Genomic DNA, 25948 nt, shown 5'->3' on the forward strand with positions numbered 1-25948 from the left:
TAAACTCAGGCATGAAATTAAATGGAAGGCAGAAGAGTAAGTACTTTCTGAGTTCTGAGAAATACGGGAACTCTGTTCCCTTTGTCGGGAAGCAAACAACCATAAGCAAACTAAGGGAGACGGGTTTGGGAAATGATAATTGTTATGCTCTTGGTCAGACCAAGACTCCAAGAGATTTGAGCGTCAATGATAATCAGGCTAAGGGTAACATACAGCATCATTTCAAACAAACTATCTTGCTATTATGAAAGAAAACACATTTGCCATACACACGCAAAAAGGTTATTTATAATTATTTTAATGCCATCTACCATTAGACAGATTTCACACAACCAACCAGCTGCATATGACGACAATGTAAACAAAAAACAAACTAAAAAACAAAACTAAAAAAACGAAACAAAGCAAACGAACAAAACTACACAAACAAACAAAAAGAATTCAAAAAGGCTTTCAAACAGATAAAGAAGGCTTATTTGGGGGTTAGATTTCCCACCTGTTGTTATCATGTTCAAACTTCCACCAGAGTCTTCATCTTTTGATAGTTTCATGTTTTGCACCTGTGTAGCTTAGGTGTGTGTGTTTATATGTGTGTGTGTGTGTGTGTGTGTACTCGTCTGGAACTGTCAATTAATGACCATTCAAATGTAAACGTCTTATCTCCCGCCTAATAATCAAAACAATCCAAATTGTCAACATAAGAATAATGTATCATGATCAAAATTGCGCCATGTCCCCCAGCCCTAATGTGTGGGGATTCGATGCAACATCATTTCATGTGCATACAATAACACACATGGAGCCACAGAGTCCAGATGTGCTACATGCAGTACATGTGAGTCACAAAAGCTTCACTGATGATCCATTTGCTAACGCAAACCCTGGGTAGAGTGTGTGAGAGAATGTGGTCTGGACTTTGTGCAGGAGTGTCATCATGGTGTCAGAGATGCTGTAGAAGGCCAGAGTCCCTGCCCTGTGGTCCACATACACTCCTACTCTGGAGCTGGCCACTAGAGGGAGCGTGATTGTTTCATTATTGTGTAAGAAATATGTCTCTTGGGGTTTGACAGTAAGTCTCCATGACTGAGTATTGTGTCCAAACCAGCTGTCTCCAAGTTTTCTCTTCCTGCTTATGGTTTTATATGACACGGCTATATTAACTCTCGACCCACTCCACTCAACTTCCCAGTAGCAGCGTCCAGACATACCCTCTCTACACAGCACTTGCCACCACTCAAATCTCTCTGGATGACCTGGATATGACTGGGGTTCCTTACATTTCATCATCACTCTCCTGTTCCCATCAGACAGATGGAGGTATCCGTTTGCAGTGTTTGGATCCAGCGTGGAGTGGCAGTAATCTAATGCAAGAGAAGACAAGAAAATATATGACAGAAAATATTAATCTCATGAAATATTATGTGTGTCTCACGGACATGCGCCACGCTTACACCGCGTTCCTGTGTGAAAGGCATAATTTGTTTTCATGCATTCTAACATTTTCGGACTGATAAGGGACCCGTTCTGTGGACGTACTGTGGATGTCTGCGCTGTTGGTTTGCATGTCCCATAAGGCCTCTCAGAGGCTTTGAGGTTCTTTGCCACACCTTGACTTTTTTCAAGTATTTCAACTAACTGTAAAGATCTATGGTAAAGTGGCACATATGGTTGTATTCTGAAAAGCCTAACAAAAAAGAATATGACGGTGAAGTGAATGTAATACAAACAAGTTTTATTTAAATTAAGTGTAAACACAACTGTTCAAGAAAAACATTTTAGAGGTCTTCAAACAGTGCAAGAAAACACACTCTAAATATATGTAGCCAAGACTTTTGAAGATTGAACCTTGTAAACAAAAGTGTTTGTTACATAAAAGTAAAAAGAGCCTTCAGAAATTGTTGTTGTTTCCTTACAAAGTGTGAAAGAGTAATTGTAAGTCAAGCCAGTTTCTATGCAAGTTGAATACTAATTAGATGGACCTGTAACACCTCTGATGGTCCCCACCCCCTGTCACTTTCCATGTGATAATTGTCAGTATATATTTGAAAACTAGAAGTTTCAAGGTTTTTAATGGTGTCACTTATATGTTTGAATGACCAAAACTCACAGAGTTATAGATGTGTTTTTGGAGAAGTGTCAAATCCGGTCACTGGTGACCGGCTGGACCTCAGGGTGTTAACTAAGGCTACTGTAAAATCAGTCCATACATTAGCTGGTGAATTTCTAACTGAGTATGGCTACAAAATTATTCAGACCTTGGGCGTATGTGCATGCATGCATCATCCTTCATATTTATACTCGACAATGACATAAACGTTTGTTTCTCATCCCAGCGTTGGCGACTGCCCTGGCAATGTGTGTGGTTTTGATGTACAATGCATTGTAAATATCATGTGGGGGAAAAACCTGCATTGTACTGCAGTAAGAAATGACAGACTATATACACGCTAAAGTAATTTTGTTGTTGTGAGCAGCATTTTTCTTTTTAAATTGGCCACCTCGAAACAGTGCCTTCGCCTTGCATTATGAAATGTATTTGCCGCACTCCCCCCTTTTCCATTCCTTCAACCTATGAATGCACGCAAATGAGTCTGTTCATAGTAATTAGAATATTCATATGGAATATTTGAGGGAGAAGGCAAGGCGGAGACTCGGGTTCGCATGTGCTCGTTGCTCGATGTTCATGGCAAAATCTGGTTAAGCACTTATTGATACATCTGTATTTTTTTGTCTGTAAGTACCCTTCAAGATTTTTACGTCCGCACTTTTTTAGTAGGAAATCCACGCAGTTGTTACATGAGGCTCCTGGACACAGATGTGTTCCGTGATGGACTCACGGAAGTGATTTCTATTCCCACAGCACTATGGGTGCATTCCAATATGCAACCTTGCTTCCTCCACTTGTGCTTGTGGCCTCAAACCAGGAAGTAATAGGTCATGATGATATCACAGACAACAGCATTATATTTCAATATAAAGTGAAAGCCCATTGGGAAACTCCAACTCCCATCGTCATTGTGACACAGCACACAAGTGAACACTGCACACTGCACACAATGAAATTGCATTTATGCCTCACCCGTGCAAGGGGGCAGCCCTCAGTGGCGCCCCATGGGGAGCAGTGCGGTGGGACGGTACCATGCTCAGGGTACCTCAGTCATGGAGGAGGATGGGGGAGAGCACTGGTTGATTACTCCCCCCACCAACCTGGCGGGTCGGGAGTCGAACCAGCAACCTCTGGGATGCATGTCTGACGCCCTAACCGCTCACCCATGACTGCCCATTTCACCCATGACTGCCCAATATCTTGCAAAAGCTCAATTGTAAAGTCTTTTTCTCATTTGCAATTGGGATGGTGAATGAAAAACAGTCCCCCAAAAGTTGTTGTGGCTAGGCTGACAGCTGGGAAACTTAATTGTTTTCTCCACGGAGGAGGGGCCAGGAGGCGGGGCGAGGCCACAAGCACAAGAAGAGGAAGCAAGGTTACATATTGGAATGCACACTTTGTTAACTCTATCATTAGAAAGTAGATACCAATGCTAATACTAAACGAAAGAATGCTATAGCAATTTAAGTTGTGCCCTGACCAAAACAATCCCTTACCTTAACCTGTCAGTAAAGACATGTTTTTGAGAAATACCTTAACCAGTTGGTTGATAGGCTATCAAATTCATGTACTAAATTGAAGAATACTAGCTGTTCCGAGACCAAAACAAGCCTTAACCCTAACCTGTCGGTAAGAAATGTTTTTTGAGGGGAAAAAATCTTAGAAATTGGAAAAATCATGAGAAAACACAAACCTGTGGGAACATAGAGCTGTTGGGAATATAGAGAACGTTTTTTTTTTCCCCGTGAGTCCATCACGGAAAACTCTTCCGTGACTATAGCACAGCATTTTGGCAAAATCTGTGAAATTTACACAGATTTTGTGTCCCAAAGGTCTGTGTACGGAATTCTGAGAGATCATGTTGCTGTGTGTGTGTGTGTGTGTGTGTGTGTGTGTGTGTGTGTGTGTGTGTGTGTGTGTGTGTGTGTGTGTGTGTGTGTGTGTGTGTGTGTGTGTGTGTGTGTGTGTGTATTATCTTACACTGCAAGAAGTCCTCTCTGGTCACTGGTTCAGTATTAACAGCCGTTACTCCAGACACTGAGATAGAAAGTATGACATCAGCCAGAATAACAGCAGGCCAATCACTGTCTTAATGTCTCATGTACCAATTACTGTTAGCACACAGTGCAACTCCATTCGCCTATTGAAAAATATTGCACAAACAAAACAGCCAACGCACAGCTGGAAAACAGGAGAACAGTTGGAGGAGTATATTCACCAACTAAACATCTACATACCCTCTACAATCCTTTGCACGCACCCAATTGAATTTTCAGCCCAACCATACGAAATCTAAATGTAACATTGCTAACGACAAAAGCAAGTGTTAAATGATGCAGGTAATGACTTACTGTCTTCTCTTCTGACGTAATCAGTATCTGGAGATCAACACAGAGACAGTCAATCATAGTGTACACCAGGCTTGTACGAAATTCTGAACGGAAAGAATTTCAATTCAGAGTAAAGCCATAATACGAACACTAGGTGGTGGTGTTCTATGTATTTTCAATGGGTAGTGTAGATGAAATTCAAAGAAATTCAAGGTAATGGCATCACCTACTGTTCGTAGTATGGCATTATTTTGAATTGAAATTCATCTAATTCGGAATTTCGTACAAGCCTGGTGTACACCACTTCACCCCCCCAAACCCCCAGATAAATCATGGTTTTAGTGTGTGCGTGCGTGCAGGGATGACTGCATGTAGGAAGACTCACATTTAATGCTCTTGAACATCTGTACAGGTGCTACTGTTTTGAGATGCAGAAGAAAAACATGATGGTTAAAAAAAAAGCACACTTCTTACTTTTAATTGAGCTTGGTAAATATAATTTCGATGTCTTTCCGACCTGCTAAAGATATTTTGGCGGATTCCTGCTTGAAGGTCGAATCCAATTTCTCCGTCAGATGCATCTTCAGTGCACAGACAGATCTCTTCACTGGCTCAAAGAGGAGGTTGGAGTGACTGAGGGTCAAGCTGGTTGACATTGTTTTGTAAGGACGATTAGAGATGGAGCCTACATGCTGTACAAAAACGCACAAATGGTGTGACATAAAACTAATTTCATGTTTAAAGGTATTGAATGTTGTTATGAGTAGACTTAGCTAATAGCTAAGTCAAAATAAAGAAAAATGTACATTGCGATATACACTCACTGGCCACTTCATTAAGAACACCTCTCCAGTGCTGGGTTGGACCCCCTTTTGCCTTCAGAACTGCCTGAACTGCCTACAACAATACTCGGGTAGGCTGTGGCATTCCAACAAAGATAAATTGGTACTAATTGGCCCAAATTGTGCCAAGAAAATATCCTTATGCCATTATCCCCAGCCTGAAATGTTGATGTAAAGCAGGGTTGACCCATGTTTTCATGTTGTTGATGCCAAATTCTGACCATTCCACCTGTTGTGAGTGTACTGAGTGTTGCAGTAGATATCAAGACTCATCAGACCAGGCAATATTTTTCCGATCTTTTAGTGTCGTTTATGGTGAGCCTGTGTAAATTGTTGCCTCATTTTCCTGTTCTTAGCTGACAGGAGTGGCACCAAATGTGGTTTTCTGCAGCTGTAGCCCATTTGCCTCAAGATTTGATGTGTTATGTGATCAGGGATTCTCTTATGCATACCTCGGTTGTAATGAGTGTTTTTTTTTTTTACTTAATGCTCCAACCAGTATGTCCATTCTCCTCTGATCTCTGCCATCAACAAGGCATTTTTGCCCACAGAATCGCTGCTCACTGCATTTTTTTCTTTTTCATACCATTCTTTGTAAACCCTAGAGATGGTTGTGTGTGAATATCCCAGTAGATCAGTCTTTTCTGAAATCCTCAAATCAGGCCCTTTCGGCACCCACAGCCATGCCATGTTAGAAGTCTTCAATAACTGCTCTTCCCCTTTATGATGCTCGGTTTGAACTCTATCAGGTCATCTCTACCATGTCTACATGCACAAATGCATCGAGTTGCCACCATGTGATTGGCTGATCAGAAATTTGCCTCAATGAACAGTTGTAACAAGTGTTCCTAATATAGTGGCCGCTGAGTGTATATGAACATTTTTCACTAATGTAGTCACCTTGAGGAAATGGATGTGATCCTGTGTGTGTGAAAGCTGCTCCATCTCAGCAACTGTCTTCTTCAGCTCAAAGATCTCCTGCTCCAGTCGTTTCAGGAGTTGTTCAGCTCGACTCACTTCAGCCTTCTCCTGAGCTCTGATCAGTTCTGTCACCTCAGAGCGCCTTCTCTTTACAGAGCGAATGATGTCATCAAACATCTGGTCACTGTGTTCCACTGCAGACTGTGCGGAGCTCTACCAAGAGAGGAGACACACAAAGAGAAGTCAGGAAACAGACTCCCACAGTACGGCCCCAATGTGTTAGGGAAAATCGAGTAGTTGAAGTTGAATTTCAAATGGCATGTTTTTAAAATTGGGAGTAAATTAGGGTGGGCAGAGATGGGGTGTGCTTTAATGTGCAATTAGTTTTCACTTGGTTTTCTTGGTTGATTCCTCACCTTCAGAGTGTCAACTGCTCTCCTCAGCTCCTGAACCTCCTTCTCTCTCTTCTGGATTGTCCCCTGACATTTCGTTTGGAGCTGACCCAAGCTTTTCTATTTGATAAGTCATAAAATACATGTTATGTTTCACCAACAAGGGGCAAACACTTAACTTCACAAAGCTTTTTACATACCTTGTTTACTTTAGCAAACAACAAGAGCAACAATGTGTAACTAAGGTAAGGGGGTTGTTAAATGCTATTCAAATGTGGCGGGCAAATGGGTCATCTTATGTTGCCCATGAGATAATTTTAATGTCTATTGTTTCAACTAGCACACCAACAATATGTAGTTGTAAAAAAAATGCATATTTCTTGTGCATCACGAGAATTCTGAGTAGGTCCAGACCACAGTGTAACAAAATAGACGCACATACAGTACAAGTATGCGTACTGTAAGCTTATATCAGTGATGAAATGAGTATTGAATGGTGGCTCAGATGGTAGAGGAGTCGTTCAGCAACCAGAAGGTTGCAGGTGCGAGCCCCGCTCTGCCTGAGCCCATTGATGTGTCCTTGAGAAAGATAGTTAACCCTAAGTTGCTCCTGGTGGCAGGGTGGTAGCCTAACCTGCATGGCAGCCACTGCCACTGGAGTGTGAATGTGAGAATGGGAGGCATACAATGTAAAGGGCTTTGAGTGCTCGGAGGAGTGGAAAGGTGCTATATAAATGCTGTCCATACGTTAATTGGTGCACTGTGTAATATTTGTAACATTTTTTTTCTCAAAATTGATGCTGGCCATTCACAAATGTAACCTTTTACACAAATACTTACCACCACCACTATTCATTATTACTGCACTACTCCATACTTGAAAAGTGGTGTCAATAATCCATTCAGCAATGCGGGGCAGAACAATTCAATAATCGAGTCAGGAAATGCTATAGCCTAATCAATGCGGCACATTTTCTAACATTCCCAATTGGACTAATTAATCTTTTACCAAACAGCTTGAACTCTGAAGAACAGGTCATAAAGATAGATAAAATAGGCTCTTTTAGCAGATGAATATATTGAACCATGTTTGCCCTGTACCTGGTCCTTTTTGTGTGTTGTACTGTAGCAGGGCCTAGCCCTAGGGCCTTGTCGCAGACAAAATCATACTTGGGGTGGTGAGCAAATTCAGGTTAGGGCGAACAGATCATCTTTTAATAGTGAACATTAGGCTATATGATGTCTAAAGGCCTATGATGTCTAAATTAAAGGGACACTGTGTGAGATTTTTAGTTGTTCATTTCCAGAATTCATGCTGCCCATTCACTAATGTTACCTTTTTCATGAATACTTACCACCAGCATCAAATTCTAAGTATTCATTATGACTGGAAAAATTGCACTTTTCATACATGAAAAGAGGGATCTTCTCCATGGTCCGCCATTTTGAATTTCCAAAAATAGCCATTTTTAGCTGCAAAAATGACTGTACTTGGACCATACTAGAAAATATTTGTTTAATACTTAGTAAACTTTCATGTAAAGATCAAATTTGGCAATAGGCAGCCCAATTTCAATAAGCAGCATAGTTGCAGTACCTTTTTTGACCATTTCCTGCACAGTGTCCCTTTAAATGGGGGCAGCTTTACCTTTTTGTTACTCCACTCTGTTGTAGCTCCGATAGTGTCATGGCCTTTATGTTGTTCCATCATACACAAATAGCATACACACGTTTGATCACAACGGCAAAATATGTCAAGAGCTTTCTTATGAAGGGAGCAAATCCTTTCCTGTAGCTGACCAGTGGCGCCGATGACTGTGTGATTTCTACCCGGGTTAAGGTCATTGTGAGCTTTGAAGTGAGTTTCACAATAAGACAACAGACAATCCAGACAGGACTTCACAGCCTTGAGTTTTCTCCCGGAGCAGATATCACACTCCACATCTCCATGGTCAGCAGAAGCATCAGGTCGAATTGTAGGTCTAATCTTTCTCATTTCTTCCACAAGTTCGGCAATAACATTATTCTTTTTCAATACCGGCCTCGTAGTGAAAGTGTGTCTACACTGGGGACAGCTGTAGACTCCCTTCTGATCTTCCTGATCCCAACAGCTATTAATGCATCCCGAACAGTAATTGTGTCCGCAGTGAAGTGTCACTGGATCCTTCAGTAGATCCAAACAAATGGAGCACATGAAAAGGTCTTGTTTAGTTGACATCGCGTCTGCCATTTCCCCTTACTTTACTCACAAACGCTTTCCAAAACTTGTGCAGCGAGTGCGACAGATCACCTGTTCTGGGTTTCGTCGTAGAGATTCCCTATGGTTTCGTTTCTGATTAAATGCGCTTCCTGGAAGGCAAATGCTGCAGTAATAGTGGAGTAATGCTGCCACCTGCTGCTTTGACGGAATAATGACAAGTGCGTGCGTGCCAATAAAGATGGGGACTGGATCCAAGGGGACTGGATCTCTGCAGTTATCCAAGTTCTGATCTCAGTCAGATCAAATAACGTAGTCAGATGGTGAGGTGCACTTAGGGCACGTTTCATCTTGAGACACAATACCAAGACACCAAAATACTGAATGCAAAATACATGCAATAGGCCTAACACCACAATGGGGCCATTGCTTTTGCTGCTGTGTATTTGCGGGGGGGAAACCCAAATAAGATTTGATTTTTTACTATCAGAAAAAGATGTGTAATGAGTTTTTGATGGCCACGCTAATTTGGGAAAAATTGGACCAATTTTACATACACAAAAAAAGTATTTCGCCATGACACCATTTCTGGTTTTAGAGAGTAAAAATGTATTCCACACTTTTGAGCCATCATCCACCAACTAAGCTAATTGAAATGAGCATACAGGAAGATCAGCTATCAAACACAATAGGCCTACTCATGGTGGCAGGATTTTTACTCTTTGAATCCAAGACAGACAACTCTGGCTTTTTTTTTTAAAAAAACACATAACTGTCATGGTCTGCTTCACTTCAAACTACATAACTAGTAACATAATTTCCCCCCTTTTTCTATGTGAAAGATGTAGTAGGCCTAAGCTCCTACTAGGTACCCAGAGCCGGTGGTACCTGTGTCTCGAGGCCCCCTTGAGGCCATTTTATCCGGCCCCCGATATATAATGTTATGCAGCTTCACATGAAATCTGATATATTTTGTAAAGGAATATATAAAAATTATATTACAATTATAAAAATAGAATTATGTTATATTCAGGGGACTTACAGAAGGTGGGGTCTGTTTTAAAGGTGGCTGCCTTCAATATAGGCCTAAAGTGCAGGGGGAAATCCTGTTTTTTTTTGTTTTTGTTTCTACAGCCCTTGGTTCCCCACCCCTGATCTATAGCTAATAAGGTGACTGAAATGGATTAATTGGATGGGGTTTGTTGTGCTCCAAGCCTGGTGTTGTTATCAGCACATGTAGGCCTAATAGTTGCACAAAAGAAATCAAAATTTATAACATGACTAGAAAAAACTCACCCAATATTGCATTTAAACAAAAAAAAATAATACAGTGTAACGTGTGTGGCGATTAGAGAGCCGTTTGCAAGCTAATGCAAGAAAGTGTCAGCCTGGCTCTCGCGAGACCCCTAGTGCTTCGTGCATCTTCGTTCACAGACCTTCGTTACACTTTGTGAGCTCGCACAGGGATGACAATCCACCAATCCAAGACGCTGAAGAAGGCTTAGGCCGAAACGTCTGTCTGTCTGCCATGCTAACCCAGTATTAAAACTGCAAGAAATTGACCCGGGAGTGCGGCTTTTTTACTATACATGAACTTTGCTGTTTGCTCGCACCCAAAGACCTTCTAAGAAACTTTTCGGAGTTGAGCGCACCTTCTCTACTAAAAATCCATCTGCGAGAGCCAGGTTAAGAAAGTGTATGCCACATAATACAGGTCTGTGGTGTATGATCCATATGTGTGACACACACTTCAAGCAGTATCAATATTGAGGGTCATTGGGTTAGTCCTCTTATATCACCTCACTCTACACCATGAGACATACAGTACATCTGGAATGTTAGCAGAGATTCTTTAAGTAAAGAGAAATGCCAGCATAATAGGTTTCTATGGGCACCTAACATGACCAGGTTCCGGTCTGCCTAAAGAAGCGTGTCACAATGCTCCTAGCATTGAATAGAACAGTCCTTAGGTCTGTCTAGGTCTGCCTAAAGGGGGATTTCCCCCCTCTCCCCCTTGCGACAATAGAACCCGGAAACAATGGGTCAATGGAACCCCTCTCTCTCTATTCTCTCTGATGTTAGTACTTTGAATTGTCCCCAGAATTGGAAGTGTCCGAGTATCACTCATGGCATTACTACATTACTGAGCAAATGTTCAATGTCTGAGGACTAATCTGGGACACTGATGATGTCTATTTTGTACTAATGCGAGACAGTATTCCCATTACACTTCATGTGGTGAAAAGGAGAAATATTCGCACACCGCAAAAGCTCCCTGTGATGTGTGTGGTCGTGATTTAATGTGAAAAAATGGCACAACGTTTCGAACAGCAAGGTTTTCTTCGTCAGTTGACGAAGTGTCCCTACAACACCATGAGACAGAAATCTGGAGTGTAACTGAAAGTAACTGAATTACTTTATTTAATACATTTGAGTCCATCATTGGCAAAACTGACAAATGACAAAAGATGGCAAAAACACTGCATTGGATTCCAAATCAAGTTTTTAAACTTATTGAATCACACTGAAACTGAAATAATAGCCTACCAGTAATACAGCAAAATACTGCATTCGAATCAAATTAACCCTTTTAAACTTTTTGAATCATACTCAAGCGATTCCAGAAATACAGTAGCAACAACAATCAACAAAACAGCATTTTTTTTTTACTGAAACTTTTTTCTTCCCCTGAAACTGTTTAAATGTAGGGTAACACAGAACCTCATATCAAAACAAAATATCTAGCTGTAATTATTCATAATGGGTGTAGGCCAATATGGACAAACAAATGTTAAATACAGACCAAAAAAGTGTTTTAATTGCTGAAATCATCCGTGTGATAACGTGGTATTGAAGGTACAGCACCTGCATACAGTACTCTTCTTGAAACGCAGCTGCCAACTTTATCCTTATGACAACATCGGTCGAACAGAAGACTTTAGAGGTGTATGAGACTCCTTTAAGTCAAATTTGGATTGTGCCACAATAAATGTATATCTGTCAATCCAGATACAGAGGTAAGTGTGTGTGTGTGTGTGTGTGTGTGTGTGTGTGTGTGTGTGTGTGTGTGTGCATGGCATGTGTTCAATATCATTAATGTGTGCGTGTGACAGTTAAATCAAGGTGGACTTTGTGTATGACTGTGGCATGGACTCCTGATCCACATACTGTGAACGTCTACTCTTAAACTGCCAACAGAAGACGATTTAGATTTGAACTTCCCATCTATTGCCTATCCATAATATCAAAAAATCAATATCAAAAGTATCCTTTAGTGAGCCAGCGTTAATATGTATGTGGCAGGCTTGTACGAAATTCCGAATGGAAGGAATTTCAATTAAAAATAATACCATAATACGAACACTAGGTGGTGCCATTACCTTGAATTTCTTTGAATTTAATCTACACCACCCATTGAAAGTACATAGAACACCACCACCTAGTGTTCGTATTATGGCATTACTTTGAATCGAAATTCTTTCGTACAAGCCTGGTATGTGGTGAGACGCGACGTCACGTGCATTTCAAGTGACCGTCCCATTTTTGGGGAAAAAAGTGTCTGACACCTCTCCTTGAGTTAAATGATTGGGTTTTGCCTTTCTCCTGTACTTTCAACCGTTCTCCGAGAGTATGGCAGTGCAAATTGTACCTCCAAGCTAGCAGTTAACATTGAGTCCTATAAGACCAGTTAGCCGCCAGCTGGTCTCATAGGACTCAATGTTAACTGCTAGCTTGGAGGTACAATTTGCACTGCCATACTCGGAGAACGGTTGAAAGTACAGGAGAAAGGCAAAACCCAATCATTTAACTCAAGGAGAGGTTTAATATGAGCTAATTTCTTAAAATGGCACAGTGTCACTTTAACACACATGATGTGCTTCACTGACGATCCAAGAGCTTCACAAATGACCCGTCTCCCAAGGTAAACCCGGGGTAGAGTGTTTTAGAGAATGTGGTCTGGACTTTGTGCAAGAGTGTCATCGCGGTGTCAGAGATGCTGTAGAAGGCCAGAGTGCCTGCCCCGTGATCCACATACACTCCTACTCTGGAGCTGGCCGCTGGAGGGAGGTCGGTGCACTTCTCATTGTGGTAGAAATACGTCTCTCTGGGGCCGACGGTGAGTCTCCACGACTGAGTATTGAATCCAAACCAGCAGTCGTTCAGCTGTCCTTTCCTGCGGATGGTTTTGTATGCCACGGCTACATTGCCGCGCGACCCACCACTCCACTCCACTTCCCAGTAGCAGCGTCCAGACACAGCCTCTCCACACAGGATCTGTTCCTTCTCGAATCTCTCTGGATGATCTGGATATGTCTGGGCCTGGGGGTCCTTATCTCTCCTCTCCACCCTCCTGTTGTCCTCAGACAGGTGGAGGTATTTGTTTGCAGTGTTTGGGTCCAGTGTGAAGTTGAAGTGATCTAATACAAGAGAAGAATACAGTATATATACTATATACGCATGCTATCTGGTGCCTATACTACAAAGCTGGTTCAGGAGTAAACCAGGATAAGTTAAGAGGTAAATCATGTAATAGAGGAGCCTTTCATAAGGCAACGAGGACTCCAGGCTCTTCTATTAGATGATTTACCTCTAAACTTCACCTGGTGTAGTCCTGAACCAGCTTTGTAGTATTAGGACCCTGATGCAGGTTAAGGTCAGGATTTTAGTTTTAGAGTCAGTGAGGCAACGAGAGTGTATACATACATGTTTACAATGCATCTGTGTGTGTGGAAAATGTCTTACACAGTAAGAAGTCCTCTCTGGTAACTGGTTGAGTACTAACAATCGACAATGCAGACACTGAGAAAGAAAGGAAAACATTAGCCACAATAAGGCAGAGGACACGCTTGCTAGTGACTTCAATTACGCACACTACCGATAGGACTGCTCGATTATGAAGAAAATCAATATCACAATTATTTCAGTCAATATTGATAAAGACATTTTTAAAGAGAAATATTTGTGCTAAACAATTCACAATCTCCCCGCCCTTCAGCAGTGTGAGTTGAGGGCCATAGAGAAACATACAGTGGTGTTCTGCATGAGTGTTGGGTTGCTAGTCTGCTTTGTGCTCGCAATGTCCCAAATGGAGGGGAATGCATTGCGCTTAGCATAACCTTCCTTTTGACAGTATAGACTAATGACAAAAAATATTGTTTCAAATATTATGAAATTTGATATTGTTTGACAACAATATTGATATCACGATATTAATATAATGTATTGCACAAACCTAACCACCATGTGCGACCGAGTGCACACACTTGTAAAACAGCCACCAGAGTGATAGTATACACCATACACCAAGCATCATGTAGGCCAGACGTGGGCAAACCCAGGCCCCGGGGGCCACATGCGGCCCACTGTGACATTTCATATGGCCCGCAGAGCCTTTAAAAAAAAAAAAAAAAAAAAAAACCTTTGAATCCAAAGTGATACTCTCACCCAGCATTGTTAAAAATGACTACCCAAGGGTCTTGCAGGTTTGAGATGAACCATGTACAAACCCAAACTCCATAGAAGTTGGGTTGCAAGGTTAATTGTGAATAATAACAAAATACTGCCATTTTCAGAAGTCTGGTTCTGACAGTAGTTGGAGAACGGTACAAAGAAAACATATCAGCCATGTTTTGCAATGTTTTCCTTTCTGTAGTGCTTACAGTGTGACAGGTCTTGACCAAAAGCCTGCCATTTTATGTCCTGCTGGTCCTTATGTTGGAGTTAAACTGTTAAAACATAGTAGAGAATACAATTTGTCCTTACTATGTGGCAGTAATCGAAGATCTCCCTTCAAAATATATTGCACGAGTGGCTTTTCATGCTGTTTAAAACCCATTTATTTCATTCAGTACTGTATTCAATTCTACAGGTGAGTTAGAACAGCTTAACCAATGTACTACTGCACCCCCATGCTATCATGGAGGCTGACTTTTGAAGTTAGCACTAACACAAGTTACATGGTCAATTTTCACTGTAGCACAGGATGTGCAAGACTCTATTATTTTCAAAAATAATTGACTTCTGCAACTGCTGCTGACTTCTGTAAGCAAAGGACAGTTTCCCATGTCTTCTGGGTCTATTTCAAGTGAGCTCGGGTGGATAGGGGAATGTTAAACCCCTCTATCATTTGCACTAGAGGTGCTCCGATCACCATTTTTTGGGTCCGATCACCGATACCGATCACCAAAAATCTTTATCTGCCGATTACCGATCATTGCCGATCACAAAAATGATTTCCTATTTTTTTAATAGCCTATTAATTATCCTTATTGAATACCATTTCTGCCCATAAACCAATCAATCTTAATTTGCACATGTCTATTATTAGGCTATTATTATTATTATTATTATTATTATTATTATTATTATTATTATTATTATTATTATTATCTTTCAGACTAGTGTTGGTAATACAGTCTACAGTATTAATCAATGTATAAGTTATTGCATAGAATAACTAAACTATTTAAGATTGAATTGAAACTGAAACATTACATCAAATAGTCTTCCACATACGAGAAAAAAACAACCTGTCGCTTTAAATGAGCAGCCTCGTGAGGAGAGCCCCTCCCCTCTCTGTCACCGTCCACAGTTGCAGTGCTCCACTACCGTTCTGAATCTCTCTCTCAAGTTGTAACCACACATCTGTCGCCGTTTGGTGTTTCAGCGACTATCAAACTACGACTGACTGGCAATTACAACTTTGAAAACAATAATTGACATGTTTGTGCTGACAACGTGAAGTTGTCGCGTGCTGACCAAGGCAACTACACAGGTTATAACGTGGCTCACTGGCGAGTACTCAATCGCAAATTACCTTGTCAGGTAAACGGCGCATGGATCGGAAAATCAGATCATTGTTGATGCAGATATGGTTATGAATGGTGGAATAGTGGACAAGCAAAGATGCCTTCTTTTGGTGCAGTTGCAGTTGTGCAGAGCCAGCGCCTACATGCAGCGCCAGGTGTAAAGGCAAAATGGTTGCGTGAGGAATTTAATATCTCTCGATCGGTTTTTTGATCGGCATGTTTTTCCGATCACCGATCAGGCCATTTTTGGCCATTATCGGCCGGTCATGATCGGCAGCCGAGCAATCGGAGCACCTCTAATTTGCACACATGAAGCATCCTTAATATGGTCAAGTTTTCACTAGCTGTAATTCTCGGAGTGCTAGAGTGAGACTACAGCCAATATATATTTCATGATGTCATGAACCTATACAATGATTTTAATGACAAAAATATGTCTTATATACACTCAATCACGGTAAATCAAGGGAATTCAAAACTTTATGTAATAACTATGGTAATTGTTCCCTCTGCATCTTTAATTCTGAGTGACTCAGCCTCTCTGTGATTGTCTACCTGGACATTCAAATTGTTCATCAGTACAATTCATTTTGAAATGCTCTTCCTTGTTGTTTTATCTTATTTGGATGTTTATAACATTTCACTGATCCCCGTCCCAACTTTGATATGTTGTCTTTTCACTATTCTCCATCTAAGGAATGTATTGAATGTTTTGAAAATGATAGCATTTTGATTTTATTCTCAGTTTACCAAACGTCCCAACTTCACCGGAGTTGGGGTTTGTACATAGACTATATGAGATTTCGGGGGGGAAAACACTGCTCATCAATCGTCAGTCGATCGATAAGGCAATTAACTAAAGATGAATGAATTAATCGATCATTTTCATCACTAGTATGAACGTGTCTGCAAACCACCAGCGTGTCAGGTGTTGCACCGTGCACAAGATCTGATAAAATACGCATGGCAAAGAGAAGTGCACGCACACTCCTATCATGTAGCAAGCATGTCCCCAGCCTAAATGCGTACCAATAATCACCATTAAAGGTCACCGTAATGTAGGGCTGCACGATTATGGAAAAAAATCATTATCACGATTATTTCGGTCAAAATCATAATCACGATTATTAATCACGATTATTGATTTTTGCAGATTTTTTTGAAAATTATAACAAGATGAAATATAACCAAGAATGAATTACATACGGGATGAGCAAAATAAAATGAATTGTAATAATTATGTAAAGGCAATAGCATGAAACTTAAGTGGACAGATTTCTGGCCAGAAACACCAGCCTGTCAGTATGTTCTGGCTTCAAGGACGCTCTCAAAAGTAGGTCACTATTGCCACGATTAAATCACGATTAAAATCACGAGTTCCATTTCACTATTTTATCACGATTTTGATTATTTTTCGATTAATTGTGCGGCCCTACCGTAATGACTACTAACTAAATGACAAATTAACACTATGAGTAATATAAGGTATCCTCTGCGCTTCTGCACTTCACAATCTGGCGCGTCATAGGAGAGGACTAAGTTCATGTATCACCAGAGCATCTTGAGATGTGGAAAGTTAGTTTTTGCTTTAATTAGGAGAAGTGCCAAAACTGACGTTCCTTTCTCTTCCTCAGTCAATTACATTACATTATTACATTACATTACATTACATGATTTGGCAGACGCTTTATAACCAAAGCGACTTTCAAAGGAGGACCATTTCCAGAAATAGATATTTTAAGCTGAAAAAATGACTGTACCTTTTGTCATACTGGTAAAAATTAGTTCAATATTTGCATCAATATTTTCTGAATAGTAAATTAGGCAATAGACAGCACAGTTGCAATGAGCAGCATAGTGGCAAGGCAATACCTACTCTGGCCACCATCCTACACAGTGCACCTTTAAAAGACATCAGACTGATTCAGAGTGACAACTCCAACCTGCTGCAGATACTGCGACCACTTCCTTCCTGAAGATCGACTCCAATTTCTCCTCCAGCTGCCTCTTCAGTGCAGTGACAGATGTTTTCACCGGCTCCAAGGAGAGGTTGGAGTTGGCGGTCAGGGTTGGAACTCTAATGCCAGGAATAGCAGAGAGGGACCCTACATTCTACAGAGAAAATCATTCACACATTTGATTAGTCTGTTTGAGAGGATGAAAAAGTGGATCGCACTCTGGTTCTTCTTTTCTTCTTTTTATTTTTTTTATTTTTTACATAGCAGCAGAAGTGTAGACAAACGTTTCGGCTGTTGCCTTTGTCAGACTGCGACCCACTTTTTCACCTTCTAAGTTATTCAACTGGAGACGCACCACACGGAAGAGCGCGGTGTATCTGAACTACTAATTTATTTGACAATAATTATTGAAGAAAAAAAACAATACAGCGCCTCAAACAATGTTAAAGAAGCAATGATGTGTCTTCTATACAAATACCAAATGTATAAGTGGTCTACAGCCTACTCAAGGTAAGCTTACAAGTGGCATCTCCTTCTCCATACATGCAAACTGGCTATAACTGCAGACAGTGAGCAATACTTAGCTAGTTGATTTGCTTTCCTCATCCTTAAGGTCGCAATTTGCAGTCCTCTCACATACAGCCTATGAACATGGCCTAGGTTACCATAGAGCAGTGTTTCCCAACCAGGGGTACGTGTACCACTAAGGGTTTGCGAGCACACTGCAGGGGGTACTTAGAAAATATTATTATAACAAATGTATGGAGCAGTTACATCAGACCAGAGAAAGCGATATAAATCATGAATTAGTGGGTACTCATGGCACAACAAAGAGGTGTAGGGGGTACGCGAGACAAAAAAGGTTGGGAAACACTGCCATAGAGGAATGAGTGCCACCATGGATGTTTTCTAGACAGTTTCTATCAATGCATGAACTATGGGTTGATATTTCACACATTTCTCAGCAAAGCAGAAGTCCATATATGCGTCAAAGCAGCATCCTATTTCCAATACTGTGATGGTTCTTGAAGTGTCATCAACAACAATAATATCCTCGGTATTATTACAGTTTTTTAAGGGGCACGGCGTAATATTTTTATCAGTTCATTTCCAGAATCCATGCTACCTATTCGCAAATGTTACATTTTTAACAAATACTGACCATCAAATTCTAAGTATTCAATATGACTGGGAAAATTGCACTTTTCATACATGAAAAGGGGGATCTTCTCCATGGTCCGCCATTTTTAATTTCCAGAAATAGACATTTTTAGCAACAAAACTTATTGTACTTTGGTCATACTAGTAAATACTAGTTTATTACTTAGTAAATATTCATGAAAAGAGCAAACTTGGCAATAGGCAGCACACTTTCAATGAGAAGCATAGTTGCAATATCTATTCTGGCCACAATCTTACACAGTGCACTTTAAAGGACAGTATTCACAGCAGCAATGTTTGTCAAATTGGGAAATCAGTTGGATTCGATTTTTCTGTGCGTATATGTTTATTGTTGGTTTGTGAAGTTTGCGCACTTCCGTCGCAATTGTGACAGGCGGTGTATAGACCTTTGAAAGCTGTACACGCATTCATAATATGCGCTGTAGATTCAATTGTGTTGTTGTGAAGGAGGCTGGATTATAGTGCCATGGGTACCAAAGAGAAAGGTAGTATCGAGTTGGGAGAAATGGGCACTGCGCAAATTCAGCCAGGAAGATTTGAAAACTTCTACTAACCAATCAGACTCTCTCCCTCATCAACAAGCATCTCTCACATCAGCAGCATCCCATGACTATCACCCAATCACAGCACAGCACATCACTACCGCATCCTTGCTCTCCCAGTCAATACATCGTTGTCACGTTTCTTTACAAACATCCTGTCTCATAGGGTACATTCCAATATGTGACCTTGCGTCTTGTGCTTGTTGTGACCTCACGCTTTGCTGATGCCCCTCCTCCAGGGAGAAAACAATTAAGTTTACCCGCTGTCAGTCTAGCAAAAACAATTTTTCTTCATTCACCATCCAGTTTGCAAATGAGAAAATGACTTTACAATTGAGCTTTTGCGAGATATTGAAATATAATGCTGTCGTCAGTGATGTTATCACGACGTATTACTTTCTGGTACGAGGCCACAAGTTCAAGCAGAGGACGCAAGGTTAAGTTACATATTGGAACGCATCCATACTGTTCTCTGCTCTCTAACCTAAGCCGACTTAGGCCAGCCTCACACTGGCTCCGACAGCACTGCGGCGCACTTTCGCTTACGACGTAATTCAGACCCCCAAACCCAATTTCACACGAACATGGCATTGAGAGTCAATTGACGGCGCCGACAAAATAGAACTCGTCTCTGATTGCTATCCGACATCGGCGAATGTCCGCGGACATCGGCGCCAGTGTGCGGGGTTCTATTGAAAACAATGGAATCGAACTTTTGCGGAGCAGTGCTCAGCACTTTGTCGGAGCGAGCCTATGTGCGGAAGCCCTTAGACACCACCTCCACCCCTCCCGCCACCGTCACCAAAGGGTGCCCGTCTGTAAGGGGGGCAGGCTACGCACCCCTCCATCTCTGGTGGGAGGATCAGTGTTGCCAGATTGGGGGGGGGTGCCCGCCCAATTGGGCTACTTGGGACAAGCGTCTGCGGGTAAAAACGGGAAAAATGGGCCATTTGGCAGTTTTTTCAGCCATTTTGGGCCCATAGAAGTCAATGTAATTTGTTGAATTTGGGCGGAATTTAGCACATTTTGGCGGTTTTTGAGAGCATTTTGGGGCGGGATTTGGTCAGATACATCTGGCAATACTGGGGAGGATATGCACTGCTGCTACAGGATTCAACAAGAAGACGATATGGAAAAAAAACAATATCACGATATGGATTACTTTATATCACGATGACGATGTATATCACGATATAGCACAATTACATACGTTTTCAGTTATTCTCTTTATTTGCTCTTTATTTTTTCAAGTCGCAAAACAGCCTTTCTTTAAAATGGATCTTTTTATCCTTATTTTTACAGTTACATTAACTTATAGTGTGTAATGTGACAACATGAAATGTAGTTAAGTTTAAGTGATATTCAATTGTATAAAATTGATCAAATTACTATCACGATATAAACGATATAGGAGAAAGGTCACGATATACACTTTTATATCACGATAACGATATATATCGTCATATTGTCCAGCCCTACCGGATCCTGCGCCAAAGAGATTTACATACATAACTATTCTACCACGTCAAAAATCCATCGTTAAATAAATGTCAACAACACTCATTTTGCCTCTCGAGTCTTCATGGTAGAACATGGAGCATAGCTTTAATAATAATATAATGCCTGTATTGACCACTGGATTGTGCAGTGCAGCAGTGTGAGAAACCGTTACTTTGCACACAACACACTGCGCCCGCGCGCACCCACACACACACTGAATGCAGTTCTATGTTCTAGGAAGAAAAATGAGTTTGTGGTTCCCTGACGAAGGCCAGACGGGTGAAACTGGTCAGCTTTTTTATGTCCCCAATGCATACCCCAATGTGAAATAAAGGATTTTTAATCCAACTACAGTCTTGACTCAGAGGAGAGTGCTTTATATAAAGTCTGTAATTCTATGGGGCCTTAGGGAGAGTGACCAGATGCACCCCTTCTACCTGGGGAAGAGACTTTAGAGCGATCGGCATCTTTTTCTTTTTGCCATTGAAATATTTTGAAAGTCATTGAATGACACAAGGAAAGAAACATTGCTATTGGGATGTACGTGTATATCATAATAGTACAAGCTGTCTGGCTCTGCCATCCAGTCGCTCTAGGGTACTCCCAGCCAAGACTGTTCTCCGTTGTTGTACCCAAGTGGTGGAACGGTCTCCCAGAGGCAGCAAGACTAAGCATATCTCTTGCAGCCTTCAAGAAGCAAGTAAAGACTCTCCTCTTTCGTGAGCATCTACTAGACTAATGGTTGAGCTGGCCTAGGCCCAGACCAGACTCTTGACATGATGGGTATGTATGTGTGTGTGTGTGTGTGTGTGTACTCTTTAAAAAAAAAAACCCTAACTAACCCTTCTTTGCATCTGCATTTGTTGTTCTGTATATTTCCTGTGTGTTATGATTATGGATATGTCCTCTTTTGAAAGTCGCTTTGCTTTGGGCGGTGGCAGAGGAGCAGGCAGGGTGGTACCCTGCATGGCAGCCACGGCCACCGATGTGTGAATGGGTGAATGTGAGGCATACAATGTAAAGCGCTTTGAGTGCTCGAAGGAGTGGAAAGGCGCTATATAAATGCAGTCCTTTTATAAAGCGTCTGCAAAATGCAATGTAATGCAATAATAATATTTCACATTTGCATTATTTAACATGGTTACCTTGAGGAAATGTATGGGGTCCTGTGTGTGTGAAAGCTGCTCCATCTCAGCAACTCTCGTCTTCAGCTCAGTGGTCTCCCGCTCCACTCTTTGCAGGAGTCGTTCAGCTCGACTCAGCTCCGCCTTCTCCTGAGCTCTGATCAGCTCTGTCACCACAGAGCGCCTTCTCTCAACCGAGCGAATTATGTCATCAAACATCTGGTCACTGTGTTCCACTGCAGACTGTGCTGAAGTCTACCAGGAGACATACAAAGACGGAAGCCATATAACACAGAGAGACGTCAATAATAATTAAATAATATTCAAGTGGTGTTTGTGGTCTATTCTGTTTATTTTAAATTAATGCGTATAGTATGTGAAAGAAAACTGTGCCCAAATCTGTTTTCTGCATAATGCTACATTGTAAAATTACGCTGCAAAGTAAGGATCAAAGCAATGGGATTTGATAGAGGAGTCTTGAGTGTCTGGAGTCTGTGATTTACTTACGTTAATATTTTTGATTAATTGAACAAAATGGTATCAATCATGATTAATCAATTAAATACGCTATTAACACAGAACACACACACACACACACACACACACACACACACACACACACACACACACACACACACACACAGTCTCTCAACTCACCGTCAGAGTGTCAAATGCTCTCCTTAGCTCCTGAACCTCATTCTTTCTCTTCTGGATTTTCTGCTGGCATCTCGACTGGATCTCACCCAATCCTTCCTGATGAGATAGGTTCACAAGTCGTACTCTGTTAGAACGTCTCTGTTCACAACTCTGTTCAAATATCGTCTTCTTGTGAAAGTATAGACCTCATTAACATGCGACATTTACATACACAATCAAAATACACGTTTTTTTGTTCAGCATGATCTGATCATACAATCAAGCCAGACATGCAGATAGCCTATAGCAGGGGTGTCAAACTCAATCTCACAGAGGGCCAAAATACAAATCTGGAATAAAGTCGCGGGCCAAACTCAATATTTACAACGGCCTAAAATTGTGCAAACACACTTAATATCATATTTAAATTTCACAAACAGATTCCCACCGTAGTTCAAATGTGCCTGCAGATACTCTGTTGCATGAGTGTGAGCTGTGTTACTGGCCTATGCCCACTCATATTCTTGTGACACATTACATTTTATGTTCAGGTCTTTTTTATTAATGATGTATGTGGGCCAACTGTAATACACATTTGAAATGATCTTGCGGGCCAAATGAAATGCCTCTGCGGGCCAGATTTGGCCCCCGGGCCTGAGTTTGACATCCCTGGCCTATAGGATGATAATAATAGCGCATGCTGGTCATTTCAATACTATCCACACACAAACTATGGAAGAAAACTTAAGCCCACGCTTGTTGTTGGAGGGAACCTTTGTACAATAAATGTTGTTTGAAACCTGAAGAGCAGGCCATGTTTCACCCAAGGCCTTGCATAGTGAGTCACAAAGTCTCAAGTTGTTGCAAGAAGTTGCAAACAAACTCAAATTCGCTGTACATCATAGTTCTGAGAATAATTAAAAACAAAAAGATGTGCACTGTGTTGGCCAGGGTCTTACCTTTTTATCACTCCACGCTGCTGTAGCCGAGATGGTGTCATGGCCTTTGTGTTGGTCCATCGTGCACAGATAACAGATGCAGGACTGATCAGTACAACAAAAGACTTCAAGAGCCCTGTTATGACGAGGGCAAATCAACTCGTGTAGCTGACCAGTGGCGTCGATTACTGTGTGGCTTCTGCGCGGGTGAAGCTCGTTGTGCGTATTAAAGTGAGTTTCACAATATGACAGCACACAATCCAGACAGGACTTCACAGCCTTGAATTTTCTCTCGGAGCAGATATCACACTGCACATCTCCATGGTTAGCAGGATCCCCACACTGAGTCATAGGTCTAGTCCTCCTCATTTCTTCAACGAGTTCGGCAATAACATTATTTTTGTTCAGCACTGGTCTCGTGGTGAAAGTCTGTCTGCACTGGGGACAGCTGTAGACTCCCTTCTGATCTTCATGATCCCAACAGCCGTTGATGCATCCCGAACAGTAGTTGTGCCCACAGTGAAGACTCACTGGATCCTTCAGTGGATCCAAACAAATAGAACACGTGAAAATATCGTGTGTAGAGCTACTTAACATGTCTTCTGTCATTTTCCTCAACTGTTCCCGAAGGCATCCAACGTTTGTATGGTGGCAAGATTCACTGATTTAACATTTCTGGTGGTGAAGAGTTCTCTTCTCGAAGGCAGGACACGCGTGTGCTCAACACAGAGTAGCTCGCTGTAGAACTACTGCTGCCCCCTGGTGGTACAAAGTTTGAGCGGGAAGAAGACCATTCCATGTAGAATCAAAAATGTCCTACGAAGAAAACAGATGCATGCTATTCCACTCTCTATAAACCTGTCCATCATAAAAAGGTCAAATTTACCCCAAACCAGATAACTGATGTGATAGACTTAATTATAAAATAAATTACTTTCTGTGCACCCCCTTCACAGAGTATCACGGTTTGGGTGGAGCATTCAGGAACTGTTCCTAGTCAACCTCAGTAGGCCAACATTAGGACTCACCTGCCCCTTTACCTTATTGGACAACAAGTGCCCTTTTAAAAGTTAGATTTTTTTTCACTGTATGTGTTCAATAATACACATGTACAGTGTATAGTAGCCTATAGGCCTACAGCTCCAGGCCAAATTATTAGAATATCATGGGAAAAGTTGACTTCCATAATAATTAAAAAAATGAATAGTTCAAAATGTAGGCGTGAGACTTAAAGGAACAGTCCACCGTGTTTCAATAATAAAGTATGTTCTTCTCTGACCTGAGATGAGTTCCTCTGGACCTGCCTAGTCTTCAGACGCGCCCCCAGTCAACAGCGCGCGCTGCGCAAACTCGTTAGCATTAGCTTGGCTCAGCTTTGTGGATGGACGCAAAAGGTGCCTTAAGTTAGAAGTGACCAAATCCTTCCATGTGTTCCTTATTAAATCTCCCCTGCATGACTAGTAAACCGATCACAAAGTTGTTGCACAAAATGAAACCTGGCGATTTCCTACTAGATAAAGAAATGGCACTGTAATGAAAGGCGTAGTAATACATTTGGAGCACTTCGACTTCGACGCATTAATATCTTCACTCCCAGTTCCCCCCTTTCCCCCTCCCCCTCCCCTCCCCAAAGCCTCCTCGTGAGCCACTCACTTCCGTCAATACAACCAACCTGGCCGTACACCCTAGCCAGCTGATAGCAATGAGCATCCAGGGACAGTGACATTTTAGTGTCGGTGGTGAACAAACAATCATGCCAAGAAAATGTTGTTTGCGAGGTTGCGGCAACAAGTGGAGAACGTACACTCCAATAATGTTCCACAGGATCCCCAAGACCACAAACGGCGGAAGGTTTGGTTTACAGCTTTGAACATGGACCCAGCAACACCGCCGGAGGTCTGGAAGAGCTAGCGGTTTGCTCTGAACAATTTGCCGACGACGACTACAACATTTCTGGACAACGACTGAAGGATGCGGCAACACAATCGGAGCAGCGAATACGGATACAGTCGAGTGAAACACAGAATATTGTAAGTGTTTTGTTTTTTAACATTGTATTGCTTGGTCTGGCAGTGGCAACCACCAAAAACACTCCACCACCATGGCTACATTAGCCGAACACAACCTGAATGTTGATACAATTCGCCGGTTAGCACAAAATGGGCTATTACAAAATCGGTGCCGTAAAGAGACTTGCAAATATAGACGTAACTGATTGAATGACATGAAAAGTGAGCTAAAGCTATCACAATGTAACTTAGTTGTGGTGGGTTTTGTTAGTGCTTGTCTAACAGTTTGTTTTTGTGGTGGAGTCTGAAGGCAAGCTCCTCGCGTTATAAGCCCAGTGCTTGTCTGTTTATGTTTTGTCCACGGAGTCGTCACTGGAAGAAGGGTTCTATTTGCTGTTTCTAGCTAGTATTAGAGCTGTAGTTAGCTTCACGCAGGCGAATACAGATAGGGTATTACATCG

General features: G+C 41.6%; 2 protein-coding genes across 2 annotated transcripts; both read right to left on the reverse strand.

Annotated features, from left to right (window-relative positions):
* Nucleotides 1-281: 281 nt before the first annotated feature.
* Nucleotides 282-8883, reverse strand: LOC134447896 (tripartite motif-containing protein 16-like). Its single transcript, XM_063197612.1, has 8 exons — nucleotides 8241-8883; nucleotides 6617-6712; nucleotides 6180-6413; nucleotides 4955-5129; nucleotides 4823-4855; nucleotides 4459-4485; nucleotides 4088-4144; nucleotides 282-1361 (listed from the first exon to the last, which is right to left on the reverse strand). The coding sequence occupies exons 1-8, from the start codon at nucleotides 8820-8822 to the stop codon at nucleotides 841-843; spliced, it is 1725 nt and encodes a 574-aa protein (XP_063053682.1). The 5' UTR covers nucleotides 8823-8883; the 3' UTR covers nucleotides 282-840.
* Nucleotides 8884-12601: 3718 nt separating this feature from the next.
* LOC134447906 (tripartite motif-containing protein 16-like) lies at nucleotides 12602-24102 on the reverse strand. Its single transcript, XM_063197625.1, has 6 exons — nucleotides 23500-24102; nucleotides 22562-22657; nucleotides 21926-22159; nucleotides 17542-17710; nucleotides 13533-13589; nucleotides 12602-13207 (listed from the first exon to the last, which is right to left on the reverse strand). The coding sequence occupies exons 1-6, from the start codon at nucleotides 24085-24087 to the stop codon at nucleotides 12669-12671; spliced, it is 1683 nt and encodes a 560-aa protein (XP_063053695.1). The 5' UTR covers nucleotides 24088-24102; the 3' UTR covers nucleotides 12602-12668.
* Between the last annotated feature and the right edge of the window lie 1846 nt (nucleotides 24103-25948).

The sequence above is a fragment of the Engraulis encrasicolus genome, chromosome 1, assembly GCF_034702125.1.
Source record: "Engraulis encrasicolus isolate BLACKSEA-1 chromosome 1, IST_EnEncr_1.0, whole genome shotgun sequence".
In the NCBI taxonomy this organism is placed as follows: domain Eukaryota; kingdom Metazoa; phylum Chordata; class Actinopteri; order Clupeiformes; family Engraulidae; genus Engraulis; species Engraulis encrasicolus.